At 43.4% G+C, this 16,597-nt stretch overlaps 1 protein-coding gene across 2 annotated transcripts in view; it reads left to right on the plus strand.

The window, feature by feature from the left end:
• The window catches only part of ABCB8 (ATP binding cassette subfamily B member 8), a 78,435-nt gene that overhangs the window by 45,392 nt on the left and 16,446 nt on the right, over positions 1–16,597 (plus strand). For both annotated transcript variants that reach the window (XM_033932094.1, XM_033932095.1), the window contains exons 9-12: positions 1,283–1,388; positions 11,657–11,690; positions 13,257–13,393; positions 14,780–14,874. In XM_033932094.1, the coding sequence (XP_033787985.1) occupies positions 1,283–1,388; positions 11,657–11,690; positions 13,257–13,393; positions 14,780–14,874 (372 nt within the window). The remainder of the gene's footprint in view (positions 1–1,282; positions 1,389–11,656; positions 11,691–13,256; positions 13,394–14,779; positions 14,875–16,597) is intronic.

The following is a 16,597-nucleotide window of genomic DNA, read 5'->3' on the forward strand; positions in this document are numbered from 1 at the left end:
TGTAGGAGAGATAAAAATGAAGAGAGCAGTGAAGCTGGAATGAATCATGTAAATAGGAGAGAGGGGCACAAGCTGGATGGAAAGGGGAGAGGGACATAGAAAGAAGACAGATACCATATGGAAGGGGGAGAGGACAGATAGTGGATGGAGGGGGCAGATGCTGGATTGAAGAGACAGAGAGGGCATACGCTGGCAGGAAGAGAGTGAAAAAAAGATTGAAAGCAGAAACCAGAGACGACAAAAGGTAGAAAAAATAATTTTATTTCTATTTTGTGATTAGAATATATCAGATTTGAAATATATATCCTGCTAGAGCTGGTGTTAGACATAACTGGGGACTGCAAAACCCAGGCAGTGCTTCTTTAGCTTTCAGCTGGCTTAGGGCGCTCTCTGACCAGGGGGCAGTTGCCCTAGTTGCACTCCCCTAAAACTATTCCTGTCATGTGTTACTTCAGTATTCTGTTAGCATGATATTTCTGTGTAGCATTCTGTAATAATTTGGCTTGTTCAGTTTTCTTGATAGTAGAGGGGATATATGTGAAGGGGAGGGGAGACAGGGGTTTTGTTGATCCTTGCTCTGAATTATTTGTATTTATAAAATGACAATTCTACAGAATATTGTTTCTTTTTATACTTTAATAAAATACATTCAATATAAAATCATAACTGAGGCTTGTGTGGATGGGAACAGATGATTTGTGGGGACCGAGCTCGCGGAGATGGGGCGGAAACGGGATTTTTAAATTTTAGTCCTAGTAGTTTGCCGGTCCACAAAATAATTATTTTTTTTCTGCCGGTCCACGGGTGTAAAAAGGTTGAAGAACACTGCACTATAACACAGCTCTTGTCAGGTCCTTTTTGGTTTAATAGTCATGTTTCACTTTTAATAAATATGTTCTAGATGTTACTATCATCATAATTAGACATTATGGTCATCTCTGCTTCTGGTTTTTTTTTTTTTTTGTTTTCAGCCCATCTAGATTAGGGATCTCAAAGTCCCTCCTTGAGGGCCGCAATCCAGTCGGGTTTTCAGGATTTTCCCAATGAATATGCAGGAGATCTATGTGCATGCACTGCTTTCAATGCATATTCATTGGGGAAATCCTGAAAACCCGACTGGAATACGGCCCTCAAGGAGGGACTTTGAGACCCCTGATCTAGATCATACATCAAACGCAGGTTTACAACGTCATTTGGGGTCGTGACCCACAGTTTGGGAATCACAACTGTAGTGGACTTGACCTTTTGTTTTGTTGGGGGTTTTATTCTGTCTCCTTTTCAGGCATTGTGCTGGGTACTATTTTCACTGGTGGATCCTTGATGGCAAAGAATAAGCTGTCAGCTGGCGGGCTGATGTCCTTTCTGGTGGCTGCTCAGACAGTCCAAAGGTTAGCCCTTTATGCACTTTAATCCAAAGGCTAGCTCATTATTTAATATGCATTTTAATCTTTTAAACTGCTCTGAGTGGGTTTCTCCAAGAAGGTAGCATACAACTTTTTTTTTTTATAATTGATTTCTTTGGTTCACTCTGGATATTTGTTATGCTTTATCCTCCTCATTCTGTTTGGTTTCTTGTGTATGAGAGTGGAAGTACTTCTTACACCTGAAGTTAGTTCAAAGTTCAGGTTATCTATTAACACCTGCTTTTGTGATTGTGAAATTGTCTCTGCAATGATTTTGTGCTTCATATGGCCACAGTGAATCAATGTGATGTATACAGTTTCAGATTAACTCCTGGTACCTTTATTCATACTTGCATTGTACTGAAGAGTTCTTCCTGGAGTTCACAGAGTGATAATGTTCAGGCTGCTAGCATATCAAGTCACTTGGTCTTTGATTTGCTTTTTGGAGACAAGCAGGGGATATGCAGGCACGCTTGTTGGTGAAGTCCTCTGACTGAGCCTGTGTGTCGGTGCTCTCCCCTGCCTATAGTAAGTTTTTGGCTCACTGAGCATGTGCAGGATGCCCTTACACCTGGAGCCCCTCCCCTCATCCTGTCAGGTTTTTCTTCAGCTTTTCCTGTACAGTCGCAGCTCTCCCCTCTATCTCTTCAGAGAAAAAAAAGAAAGCAAAAAAAAAAAAAAAAAGGAAGACAAAAAAGAGGGAGTTAAGAAAGCCTCTCACAGAAAAAATAAAATGAATAAAAAAATATTAAAAATTAGTTTTATTTTATAGACATGTAAACATACACATCCATGGAGGGGGGGGAGGAAATGGAATGGGAACTTGATTTAGGGATTTCATGAATAGTTGTATTAAGGTTTTATTTTACTTGTATATCAGGTGGGAGGGTGGGGATAATATAATTGTACATTGAAGTCTGTAAGTTCCATTGTGCTTGTTTTTAAGTATCCATATTTGTGAATCATTTGTTGCAGAATTGTAGTTGAAAAACTTAATAAAAAATTTAAAAATATATATATATATTGACCTGCAATATATATGGTTTTAAAAACCGCCTAAATACGCCTAAATACATCTTTTTTCCTTTGAGGCTGACACCATGGTCAGCGGCCCTCTCTCCCTTTGTGCTGGAACTGTAACGAAGGCGTCGAGGCCGCTATCTTCTCCACTTGCTCTCTCCCCCTCAGGGTCGTCTCAGTATCACCGGGGGAGGGAAGCTCAACGCCGCCAACACCAGCAGCGAAGAAAAAAATGGCAATTGCGGCAGGACATAAAAAGAAACCTCTCCAGAGGGGTGATACTCCTTCTCCACCAGCAGCAATTTTAGTGGCATGTCCCTCACAGAAAGACACGGGGACACCGCTGCTAACAGTTGATATTTCTGGGAAGGCTCCTAGGGGCTCAGTTTCGGCCTCATTGGTCCTCCCAGCTCCATACTAAAAGACTTGGCTGAAACTTTGAAAACCATGTCAAAATTGGCAAAAACCCCTATCAGTCTCCACAGCTTCTAAGAGACTTGAATTAAAATACAAGGTGAAAGAGGCACAGGTTCATGACCTGCTTCAACTCCCTCCCTCACCATTCCATGGTCTCGGAGTCAGCTACGAAAAAATTAAAAAAAACAGCAAAATTTCCTGCTAATGCTCCCCCTGGAAAAAACTGTCATCTCCTGGATTCCGCTAGCCACAAGGTATATCAGGGCTCTATGCTTTCTTCTAGGATTATGGCTCATCAGCTTCAAATCCTGCATTTTCAACATTCAATCCTTCAACAACTTGACACTGCTGCTCCTGAGGCCATTCCAAATCTTCATGTAGCACTTCAGGAGTCTACCTACCACTTAATTAAAACCAACTATGATGCCTATGATATGATGACCAGAACTGCAGCAATGGCTATAGATGGCCAACGCACAGCATGGCTTAGAGCATTGGACCTCAGAGAAGACCTCCTTGACAGGCTGGCAGATGCTCCCTGTTTAGGAGACAGCTTGTTTAGAGAAAAGGTACAAGCCACAGTCTCGCAGCTTAAAGAGGATTCCTCTACCAGTCGGGAACTCTCAGCACATCCTGTGGATCACTCCCAGCAGTTTCATCACCCTGCCTTTTGCTTTTTCTTATCGTAGAGCTTACCATCAACAATACTTTCAACAATATTATCCTAGGTGACGGTTCACACCTTATACTAGAACCAACATGAAATGATCTGTCTTCTTATGCACCAAAACAATGTCCTAGAGACCATACGCAGTCCTCTATATCTTCACTGCCTGAACTTAAACCTTCACCTAGTTTTTGAACCTCTGCCAGTGGGAGGGCAGCTAACCCGGTTCATTTTAGCTTGGCAGAACATCACAACAGATCAATGGGTCCTCGGCATAATTTCTCAAGGGTATTTACTAAATTTCCTCCCCATATCCTACCCTCTCAGACACCACCACCGTCTTCGGTGCCACCTCAGCACATTCCTCAACTTGCAGCAGAGTTCTCTTCTTCTTCAGAACAATGCTATAGAAAGGGTACCACTTCGTCAAATAAATTGGGGGTTTTATTCAAAATTTTTCCTAATCCCCAAGAAAATGCAAGATCTCCGCCCAGTTCTCGATCTCAGACCTCTTAACGCCTGCCTCAAGAAGGAAAAGTTCAGAATGATATCCCTTCCAGCAATTCTTCCCTTACTGAAACAACACGATTGGATGGCTGCCCTAGACCTCAAGGATGCATACACTCACATTCCCATTCATCCTTCCCACTGGCACTTTCTACGCTTCAACTTTCTCAACATGCATTTCCAGTACAAAGTCCTGCCCTTTAGCCTATCGTCAGCATCATGGGTGTTCATTAAGTGCCTGGCTGTGGTAGTGGCGCATTTGTGAAAACAGCACCATATAGTGTTCCCTTACCCAGACTGTCTGCTACACACCATTAAAACCACAGTGCACACATTGCAAACACTGGGTTTCATAATTAACTTTGTGAAGTCCATATTCTTTGGAGCACTTTTAAACACAATATCTGCAAGGGCCTATCTTCCTCAGGAAAGACATCAGGCCATAATTATGCTAGCAGACCAAGTAAGGCAATCTTCTTCGCTACCAGCTTGAACTATACTATGCCTTTTAGGCCACATGGCAGCATCGCTTTCACCAGTGCCACATGCCAGACTCCACATACGTCCATTGCAGTGGCACCTGAAGCTACACTGGAATCAACGCCTTCATCCACTTTCAAAGTCGATTCCTCTGCCTTCAAAGATCAAAGATTCTCTTCTGTAGTGTATTCATTCCACCTTCCTGCAAAAAGGATGTCCTTTCCAACTTCCACCTCCAATACTTACCATAACAACCGATGCTTCCAACCAGGGCTGGGGGCGCACCTCAACAGCCTCAAAACTCAGGGTCAACAAAAAGACATTGCATTTCAATCACTTAGAACTCCAAGCAATTTATTACGCTCTTCAGGCCTTCTGTCCATGGATTTCCAAAAGAAACATTCTTATTCAGACCGATAATGTAAACAAGCAGGGAAGCTTACCGTCTATGGACCTTCATGCAGTCTATATTCCAGGGAACACAATGTCCTGGCAGACTCCCTCAGCAGGAAACTCGATCCTCATGAGTGAACCCTAAATCATACTGTTCTACACCACATTTTCCAACACCCCAGGTGGAGCTTTTTGCTTCTCAGATCAATGCGCAATGCAAACTGTTTTGCTCCCTATGTTCAGCTCCACGTGCAATAGCAAGAGATGCATTTTCCATTCCATGGGGGCACGATCTTCTCTATGCTTTCCCACTGTTTTACCTCATTTCCAGGGTTCTTCAGAAAGTTAACGCAGGCAAAGCACAACTCATACTCATTGCACCCCGGTGGCCCAAACAGATATGGCATCTAATGCTCCTGGATCTTCTGGATGCTTCAGTTCCATTAGGAGACCATCCTCACTCAACAGAACGGCCAACTACTGCATCCCAATCTCCACAGTCTCAGTCTCGTGGTTTGGAAATTGAGAGTTCACTCCTAACCAGCCTTCCTCTCTTGCAATCAGTAAAGTCAGTTCTGCTTGCAGCAAGACGACCTTCCACTAGAAAATCTTATCAGGCTAAATGGAAGCGTTTTTCACTATGGGCACATGCTCGAAGTCAAGATCCTCTTCATTGCTCACTGGATTATATCTTCACATATCTTCTACACTTGTCAGACTCCAGCCTAAAGACAAACTCTGTAAGATTTCATTTGTCAGCCATTTCAGCATACTAGTTGATCCATAGTAAACCAATTTTACAGCACTCTCTCATTTCTCGCTTTATGAGAGGTCTTACCAATCTTAGACCTCCATCCTGGGACCTCAATGTAGTCTTGGAACAGTTGATGAAAGACCCCTTTTGAGCTACTGGGATATGCATCTCTCACCTTTCTTTCCTGGAAAACAGCCTTTCTTACAGCGCTCATATCAGCTAGGAGACTATCACTACTATTAATTATTTCTATAGTGCTACCAGATGCAAGCAGCGCTGCACAGAGTCACAAAGAATAAGAAAACAGTCCCTGCTCAAAAGAGCTTACAATCTAAACAGTTAAGACAGACAAACAGGATGTCATGGATACAGTTAAGGGGAACGGTTAATCAGCTGGCTGGGTTGGAGGGCAGAGGGGAGTACAGGGCAATGAAGCCATTGTGACATCACTGATGAGGTTGGCTCTTATTGGTGGAATGAGGCATTATGACATCACAATCTCAGCTCTGCTTCCCAAAGACAAATAGGATGTCATGGATACAGTTAAGGGGAACAGTTAATCAGCAGGTTGGGTTGGAGGGCAGAGGAATAGAGTTAATGATTAAAATCTATATCAAAAAGATGGGTTAGTGAGCTTCAAGCTTTTGTCACGTATTATCCTTATTTACAATTTTTTCTAAATAAAGTGCAATTACGGACTCATCCTAAATTTCTTCCCAAGGTGTTTTTGGAATTCCATCTTAATCAAGCTATCACTTTGCCATCGTTCTTTCCACCTCCTCACTCCTCTGCAGCAGAAGAGTCCCTTCATACATTAGATTGCAGAAGAGCACTTTTTTTTTACCTCAAGGAGACTTCTCAATTTCACAAAGCCAACCAACTATTCATTTCTTACAATCCAGCTGCACATGGCCAATCAGCAACTAAAAGAGCTATATCATCATGGATTATACGCCGCTTCCACTTTTGTTACACAAGAGCTCATATACAGCCCCCTAGTTCAATTGGGGCACATAAACTATGAGCTACAGATGCTTCAGTAGCAAACTTGAAATCAATCCCGAATCAAGATATCTGCAGAGCAGCAACCTGGTCTCCGGTGCATACATTTACAAAGCACTATTGTTTAGACCAGGGGTAGGCAATTCCAATCCTCGAGAGCCGGAGCCAGGTCAGGTTTTCAGGATAGCCACAATAAATATGCATGAAATAGATTTGCATCTCAAGGAGGCAGTGCATGCAAATCCATCTCATACATATTCATTGTGGATATCCTGAAAACCTGACCTGGCTCCGGCTCTCGAGGACCAGAATTGCCTACCCCTGGTCTAGGCCAAAGCTTAGCACAAAGACGTTTGTTTTGGACAATCGGTCTTAAGTAATTTATTTGTATTGTAATTTATATCCACCGCCCGTCTGCTTTTTCAGTTTGGGATTCACCAACAAGTGTGCCTGCATATCCCCTGCTTGTCTCCGGAGAAAGCAAAGTTGCTTACCTGTAACAGGTGTTCTTCATAGACAACAGAGGATTGCAACCACACTTGCCCGCCCACCGGTCCCTCATCTCGACTTGTTATATTGCTAGATACAAAACTGACAAGATGAGGGGAGAGGTTCTAGGTGTAGGGCATCCTGCACATGCTCAGTAAGCCAAAAGCTTACTATAGCTAGGGGAGAGCACCAACATACAGGCTTAGTCAGAGGACTTCACCAACAAGTGTGGCTGCATTCCCCTGCTGTCTACGGAGAACACCTGTTACAAGTAAGCAACTTTTCTTTCTCTCTTGATGCTTTTTCTGAGTAGAATTATCAGTTTGCAGTAGGTCAAGCATTATTTTTAGATTGCTGTCTGAGAGCTCCCAGGTGTTTTGACCGGCAACCTCTATTAAAGAAAAAACCACATTCCCTGAGAAATGTGTATACCTGTGATGCAGCTATTCCAGGCAAAACATGGCCATATCATGTTTTGTGATCTCCAGGGGCGTAGCTACCATTGAGTGAGACCAGCAAAATGCCCAGGGCTGCCCAATGATAGGAGCTGTCTGCAGCTGAACTCTCCCTTCCGTGTGCTGTGGTCTGGCACCTCCTCATCTCCCGTGCTCAGCTACTTGCCCTCCTGCCAGGTCCTCCACACCTATAGCATCAGAGGCGGTGCTAAAGACTGCCTCTCTAGCCAGCAGGAATTTGCAGGATGTGGTAGAAGATAGGTCTCACTGACCAGAGAGGCAGTCTTTAGCACTGTCTCTGTCGGTGTGGAGGACCCAGCAGGCAGTAAGTAGCTAAACTAAACTAAACCTTAAGTTTATATACCGCATCATCTCCACGGATGTTGTGGAGCTCGGCACGGTTTACAAAAACTTAAAATATAGGAAGAGAAGGAAAAAAAAGGTTTACAAGAACTTATATATAGAAGAGAAGAGTAAGGGAGGATAGAATTAACATTTTAGTGAAAAGCCAGGTTTTCAGTTGCTTGCAGAATAATTGGAGGGAGGGTTCCGCAGCAGGGTAGTAAGGTCGTTCCAAAGACCTGTGATTCTGAAGAAAAGGGATTTTCCCAGTTTGTCTGCATAGCGAATACCATGAAGCTGAGTGAGTTGGGAAGGCGGTCTTCCACCCAGGGCCCACTGAGTCCCAGCTACACCACTGGTGATAACTGTTCCATTAATAAATTTATGTTTTGAATAAGGCCTGTTTTTGTATATTGAATTGAGAGTACTCTTGTTTTTTTGCTTTTTCCATATATTCTAAAGAGTAGTAACTTGATATCTCAGCTTCTGTTAGCAATATCATTCTTCTGTTTTCTTCTTTAGCACAATATCTGTTTTGTTTGGGTTTTTTCTGCATATTATTGGTTGGCATGGGAATGTGTCATGTGATCATAGTTAGGGTTACCAGATTTTATGTAAGTAAAATCCGGACCCATAGACCCGCCCCCCAGGCCCGCCCAGTTCCGCTCATCCCCGCTCTGTTACGCCCACACCATGCCCCCAAGGCCCCCCTCCCAGCCTGCTTGTCTTGGTTGGGAGGAGCTCCTCTCGACACAATCTGCTTTTCAAAACCCGGACAAAGTAACCCTAATTGTAGTGCTTTTTCAGAGTCATGAGCCCACTTAGCTTCCTGTTTTCTCTCATCCTCTTTTAATAGTATATGAGCAGTTAGATGTAGTCTGGTAACTTTGTGGGCAGCCCTGGATATTTTGGCTTGAGAAACTTTTCTCCATGGTATCAAAGAAACATGATGGTAGATAAAGGCCAAATGGCCCATCTACTCTGCCCATCCGAAGTAACCATTCTCTCTCTCCAAGAGATCCCAAAACCCTGATTTTCAAAAAATTCATCCAAATATCTTAACCCCCCCTTCCCCCTCCTCCCAGATAAATTTTCCCCCAAAAACTCCACTTAGAAAATCTCTTCCTCCCCAAAACACCTACCAAGTATTGTAATCTTATTTGTACTCTAACTGTAATCTACTTGTTATATCACACAGTAACGTACAGTCAGTTTACTATCCAATTTATAAGTTCCTCCGGAATTTATCCAGCTATCTCTCGTCAGTTTACTATCCAATTTATAAGTTCCTCCGGAATTTATCCAGCTATCTCTCCTCTTTTGTAACAAAAAAAAACAAACCATTGTATCTTCACTGGAAATGTCCAGTCAGCTCTTTTGTAATCCGCCTTGAACTGCAAGGTATAGGCAGAATAGAAATCCCTAATGTAATGTAATGTAATGTAATCCCACATGCCTATCCCAGGCCCTTTTGAATTCAAACACAGTCTCTGTCTCCATCACCTCTTCCGGGAACCTGTTCAACGCATCTACCACCCTTTCCGTTAAAAAGTATTTCCTTAGATCAGTGTTTTTCAACCTTTTTTGGGCAAAGGCACACTTGTTTCATGAAAAAAATCACGAGGCACACCACCATTAGAAAATGTTAAAAAATTTAACTCTGTGCCTATGTTGACTATATATAAAGTAATTCTCTTGAATAGGAATCAAATAAACACAAAGAAAGTATTTTATAATTACTTTATTATGAAATATTAAGTAAACAGAATAGTGAAAAATTATAAAATACTTTATTCAATGCGAAAACTGGGCCTGTTTGGCTGAACACAAAGCTGATATTCTGGCTGGAATCGAAGAAAGACACACACGTAGCTCTTCGTCAACAGCCATTCCCTTCACCGCCCCGTCACCGTCACCGCCATCCCTTTCACCGCCCCGTCACCGCCACTGCCATCCCATTCACCGCCCCGTCACCGTCCCCGCTGCATCCATATAAGCCTTAGTACTGTAATATTTAGCTTATTCCTTTCTTATAAATCAAAGTTCCTGCTGCTGAACTAGAGAAAGAGATGTTCAGCTGTTAGGGCTTTGTTTATAAATTTTTATCAACACAACTAATATACTACTTTATCCTAAAGCAAAAAATAAATAAATATAATTTTTTTTTCTACCTTTGTTGTCTGGTTTCTGCTTTCCACATCTTCTCATTCAATTCCTTCCATCCACTGTGTGTCTTCTCTCTACGTCTTCCATTTGCTGTTACTGTGCCTCTCCCTTCACCCCCCCCCCCAATTGGTCTAGCACCCATCTTCTTCCCTCCGCTCCCCCATAGTCTGGCATCTGTCTTCTTCCCACTCTGTCTTCCACATTTCCCTTCGGGGTCTGTTCCTCTCCACCCTCCTTCAATGTATGTCCTATTCCTTTCCACCACCACCCTTCCCTCCCTCCTTTACCATCTGTTCCTTTCTACTACCCTTCAGCTCCTCTCACGTGGCTTATCTATCTACCTTCCTCCCTCTTATTTTCATGGCACGTTACAATGTAATTTGTGCAAGCCACTGGAGCCTGCGAGCTCGGTCCCTGTCCCATCCCCACAAACCATCTCGCTTCTGTGCTCCTATTTTCTCCATTTCTAATATCTCCCCTATGTATCTGTCATTGCCCCCCCCCCCCTGTGTCCATATACCATCCCCATGGCATGTCCCCTTTATGTCTCTGTCCCTATGCCCCATGCACATAATTTCCCCTCTTTCTGTTACCTTCCTGTGTCCAGATTTCCCCTATCTTCCTCTTCCATACCAGTGTGTCTCTTCTTTTCAACCCCATCTAGCTTTTTTCCCTCTTTCTTCCCCCCCCCCCTGCTTCTAGCATCTGGCTCACCTGCCTGTCCTTCTCTTTCTTTCCTGCTGTGGGTTTTTCTTTCCGTCTTCATCCCCTTGTCCCAGAATCCTTTTCCCTTTCACTCCCTCCTTCCAATTTGAGCCGGGAACACGAGCGATCGCACAGTCCCCGCAGCCACCACTCGCCTGCCCAATCGATCCTACTGTTTAGCCAGCTCTCTCCCTTCGCCTCACCTTAGTTTGTAGGTTTTGTTTTTCGGCGACATGCACGCTTTCCCAAAGAGCCGCGCACGCGCGGCTGCTCAGTGTTCAATCTTCTGCTCTGCTGCAACTTCCTGTTTCCGGTTGCGTCAGAGCAGAAGATCGAAACTGAACAGCAGCGGGGACCGGGGGAGTCTCATGAGAGCGCGTGCGGGACCCGGCCTGAGGCCTAATCAGTGTCTGCACCGTACGGCACACCAGGCAACATCTCGCGGCACAGAGGTTGAAAAACACTGCCTTAGATTACTCCGCAGCCTCTTAACTTCATCCTATGCCCTCTCATTGCAGTTTCCTTTCAAATGAAAGAGACTCGACTCATGCGCATTTACATTCCATAGGTATTTAAACGTCCCTATCATATCTACCCTCTCCCGCCTTTCCTCCAAAGTATAGGCGGGAGAGGGGAGCTATGATAGAGACGTTTAAATACCTATGTAAATCTGGAGAGTTGGGTCTTGTTTCTCATTTTCTAATTTCTAAATTGGATAGCTCCCACCTGCAGTGGGATGAGAAAAGCAGGGGGGGAGTTAATGAAATCCTCTGTGGGAACTAAGCTTCAAAGTCCAGCACATATATGACTCTGATCGTGGCACAAATTGGAAATTTATGCATTTTGTCTTTGACAGATCCATGGCAAATATCTCGGTACTGTTTGGTCAGGTAAGTGTACAGTTGTTTGTTAGAAGTTCAGGAAGTGATTGTGAGGAGGGAGGGGTGGCTATGATGATGAAGGTGAATCAGCATATGAGAGACTTCCTAGCTCTCTAGTATTTCTGTGTTTGGCCTAATTTATAAAAAATTAAAACTGAAACAAAAAAAAATATCTTTGGAAGAGATGAGAGGAATAATATTTTGTTTACCACAGCACGCTGTGGATCAGGAAAGCTCCTGAGATTAGTGGATTCAATTCCTTTTGTGTCACTCACCCACTTTGTGGTCTCTGCTTCGTTTCTAATCTCTGCTCTGGCACCAAATTGTGCTGTGATTACGATTGTCATGGACAGTAGTGTTAAGAGGTGAAAAAAAAAAGTTGCTGCTCCTTCAGAAGGCAGAAAACAGGGGAAACTACTGTATCTTAACATAGTAAATGACCTGCGTGGTCCGTCCAGTCTGCCCAACAGTCTCGCACTCATCATCTAGTAATTATTCATTTTACTTGCTAAGTTCCTCTATAGGATGTCCACACCTCCCTCCCACGATAGGCAAGACCTGTACTCGGAGTCCGCACTAAAGAGTTGCGCAGGGACAGAAATCCCACCCATCCCCACCCGTCCCCGTAAGGATCCTCTCTGTCCCCACCTATCCCCGCAAGGAATTACCTCCATCCCCGCCCATCCCCCATAAAAAGCAGCAATTACTTCTAACACGATCATCAATTCCACAGTTTCTTTTGTGTTTGCGCTGCTGTTTTCCTTGTGGAATCTCTTTGATGGAACCCTTTTTTTGTTTTCTGTTCAGGTAATTAACTTATAAACCCCCTCTTTTACTAAGGCTGACGTGTCCATTATATTATATGGACGAACCCTGCTTCCAAAGCCTTCCATCCCCGTGGGAGTCCCCTTGGGCCAGAGGGGGGTCCCCGTGGGAGTCCTGTAGGTTAGGGGGGATTCCTGTGGGACCCACGGGATTCCCGCAATCCCCGTTCCCGTGCAGACCTCTAGTCCGTACAGCAGCAGTAGTAGCTGCACCTCTAGCTCGGCACATCTCTCCCATCCCCGGCCGCCTTCACCATGCATTCACCAAACATAAAAGCGTCTCAGCGCATGATAATATCAACATCGGCGGCAATGGCTTAAATCGGCGGCAGTGGCTAGAGGGGCAGGAGGAGAGAGACAGAAAGAAAGAAAGAGAAAGAAAGAAAGAAAGACCTCAGTGCTCCAAAAGAGAGAGAGAGAGAGAGAAAGAAAGAAAGAAAAAGAGAGAAAGAAAGGCTTCAGCGCCCCAAAAGATAGAGAGACAGAGAAAAAGACAAAAAAAGAGAGAATAGACAGAAAGTCCTCAGCGCCCCATTGTGCTAAAAGTCCTCACATCTATTCTAGCACCTGTTAATGTAATGGACTTAAACACTAGTGTGGTATAAAATACGTATACAGTACTTGCTCCTGATCCGTCCTGCCTTATACAGGATTCGAATTGTAGAAGTTCATTCGGCCTCGGCCACATCGCCCTGGTAGTACTGCATAGTATGTGGCTGGTTTTCTTTTTTTCTTTCATATCCTTCCACAGGTGGTTCGTGGACTCAGTGCTGGAGCGCGTGTCTTTGAGTTTATTCTGCTGGAACCTCAAGTCCTGCTGCATGGTGGAATAAAGATCCCCTACCATTCCCTGCTGGGTCAGGTGTCATTCCAGAACGTAACATTCAGGTCAGTGCCCCCTCATCTTGCAGGACACGTACCACACACCACACAGGATGTGTATCAATGACACTCCCTTTGAGGAGGTTATCTATCTCTGACTCTCTTCCCTGAGGAAACTGGGTATCAGTAAGCCCTATAATATGCAGTAACATCGTAAATGACGGCTGATTCCCCGAAAATAAGCCCTACCCCTGAAAATAAACCCTAGTTGTAGGCAGCCACGCTTTCTCCCCCCCTCCCCCCGCTGAATCGCTGAACCCCCCACTGACCCTCCATCCTTCTCTCCCAACCGATCCCTGCCAACCACGACCATAAATACCTTGCTGCAGAGGAGCATCGGGCCAGCAGCACTCATAGGCTGCTTCGCGGCCTTCTCGCTGGGGCCGTATGTTTACTGATCCACCATCTCTCCTTTTCTCCCCAGCCCCCCTCCCTGATTCTCAGCTTCCCCAGGCCCAGAGCATCCCCAAAGAGAGAGGCCCCATATTACCCCTCCCCAGCTCCCTACCCCCCCCCCCCCCCGATTCTCAGCTTCCCCAGGCCCAGAGAATCCCCAAAGAAAGAGGCCCTATATACCCCTCCCCCCCATTCTCAGCTTCCCCCTTCCCCAATTCCTATATGGCCTCAGGAAAAGAAGAGAGCAGCACTGCAGCAGAGATCCTTTACTTACTTACTAACAGATGCGGAGAGAAGAGGAGAAATGCTGCCGGGAACAAGTCAGCCAAACCAACAAATATGAAAATCAGCGTTTTTGCTGCCGCCGCTCCGCACACAGAGTTCTGCTCGGCTTTCCCTGTGCCACCAGAGTCTTTTCTTCTGATGTAACTTCTGGTTTCACAAAACCGGAAGTTACATTAGAATAAGGACTCCAGCGGCAGAGGGAAAGCCCGAACGGGTCTCCGAATCGGTGAGTTTGGTATTTTCTTCAAACAAATCAATTCGAATCAATTCACCCAAAGTGAATCGGTGAATCGGGCAGCACTAGTTCTATCTACTGAAGTCTCCATCAAAGCTCACTCCAGCCCATCTTAACCATCCCAGCCATTGAAGCGCTTCCCAGCCCATCCTCAACTGAATGTCCATATACAGGAAAGAGACCGTGCAAGTCTGCACAGTACAGGCCTTAGTTCCTTCAATGTATACCCATTATTTTCTGATTAGAGATCCTCAGAAAATAATCTGGGTATATATTGAAGGAACTAAGGCCTGTACTGTGCAGACTTGCACATCTGTGTCCTGTATATGGTCCCAGGCCTTTCATGTAGTTTTAGTCCTAAGTCCATCAGGCTGCCTTTCAGTACCTGCAGTCAGATGCGTCTTCTGCTCTGTATTGTGTTCACAGTACAGGATTGATTTCTCTTAATTTGTAACCTGCCTCTCGCTTGTTTTCAGTTACCCCACACGACCAGGCAATGAGGTACTGAAGAATTTTTCTCTCACTCTCCCTCCTTCCAAGACGGTAGCCATTGTGGGGCAGTCGGGAGGAGGTAAAAAATTTAAGTACATGGAGATTTCTTTTTTTTTTTTTTCCAAATCTTTATTCATTTTAACATATACATCAAGTGTACATTAAAATATGAACACAACATATTACATTATCACTTGATAATTCCATAACAATATATACCTAAAAGATTTATATCCCACCCCCATCTCATATCTATAAATGGATTAGAGACTAGAAAAAGAAATACCTTGAACTACAGCAGTGCAGCCTTCAGAAAACGCTTGAAGGGTTTAGGCCTTGGGCTGCAGAACTGTAGCTTCATAGAGAATCCATCCATTAGGATATAGCAGTGTGGTCTTGTTTTGGATTTCTCAAACAAGTTCTATTTTTAAGCAGGTTACCCCTACAACATAGTGAAGATTTGTATAGTCCTTTTTTTATTTCAACTTTTAAATTTTACATCTCTTTTTTTTTTTTAATATATCTTTATTCATTTTTAAAACTTACAATAAGTGCAATACAGAATAACAACGTTTTACACTTTAAAACATCACTTAATATTCTCGCAAGACACAAACAGATCAAATACCCCCAACAATTATCTACAATCTAAAAAACCCAAACAAGAAGTATCCCTCTCCTCCCCCACTCCGTAAATTTTACATCTCAAAAAGACAAGGAAATGAATGCTCCACACAATATGGAAATTAATATAACAGTCTATAAGACAATATTAAATAAACTAAGGAAATAGAGGAACTTAGCCTACATCAAAGGAGGAAGAAAACCAAAGATCCCTCAATCTAAATCAAGATCATAGGATCCAACTATAAAGAAGCCATAACTCCTCCTACATCGTAACATCAAGGTTGAAAAAAAAAAAAAATTAATGAACTGGACCAAAAAATACATAGGGCCCGTTTTACAAAGCCTTGAAGCTCTTTAAATCTCTATGGGCTGCGCAGCTTTGTAAAACAGGGCCATAGTTTTTACCTGGGCTGTGGCGTTGGTACATAAAGCCTTTGACTCCTTTATTTATATAGGTGGTGTACTACATGCAAGGTGTGACTTCTTTTTTTTTTTAATCTTTATTCATTTTAAAACTTATAATAAGTGTAACATAAGATACAATCATTTTATACTTTAACATCACTTAATAGTCTATCAGAGATAAATTCAGATCAAATACCCCTCCCTCCCACACCCCCATCAACTGTCATTAAATTTAAGAAAACATAAAATATCCCTCCTCCCGACAATTATCCACAATCAAGGGAAAACAAACAAAAATTACCCCCTCCCCCACCTTGGACGTGTATGTTCAAAGGGAAAAAGTAATATTCATTCTTTATAATATTCTATTAATGGCTCCCAAACATCCTGAAATTTCTTGAAATTACCCTGCTATGGCTATTACCCTCTCCATTTTAAAGATGTGACATAAAGAATTCCACCAAAAACTAATTCAGTCGATCCCAATTCTTCCAGTTTTTCATAATATGTTGTATGGCAATCCCTGTCATTATGAGCAAAAGTTTATTATTGTTTAAAGATATTTGGCTCTTAGCCCTCATTGATGTACCAAATAACACAGTATCATAAGATAATGCCACCAGATTTTCCAATAAATTGTTTATTTGATCCCAAATTGATTTCCAAAAAGCAAGTACCAATGGACAATAGAATAGTAAATGATCCAATGTCCCCGGTTCGAGATGACAGTGCCAGCATCTATTAGACTTAGAGCTGTCTAACTTCTATAA

Source organism: Geotrypetes seraphini, chromosome 2 (assembly GCF_902459505.1).
Source record: "Geotrypetes seraphini chromosome 2, aGeoSer1.1, whole genome shotgun sequence".
NCBI lineage: Eukaryota > Metazoa > Chordata > Amphibia > Gymnophiona > Dermophiidae > Geotrypetes > Geotrypetes seraphini.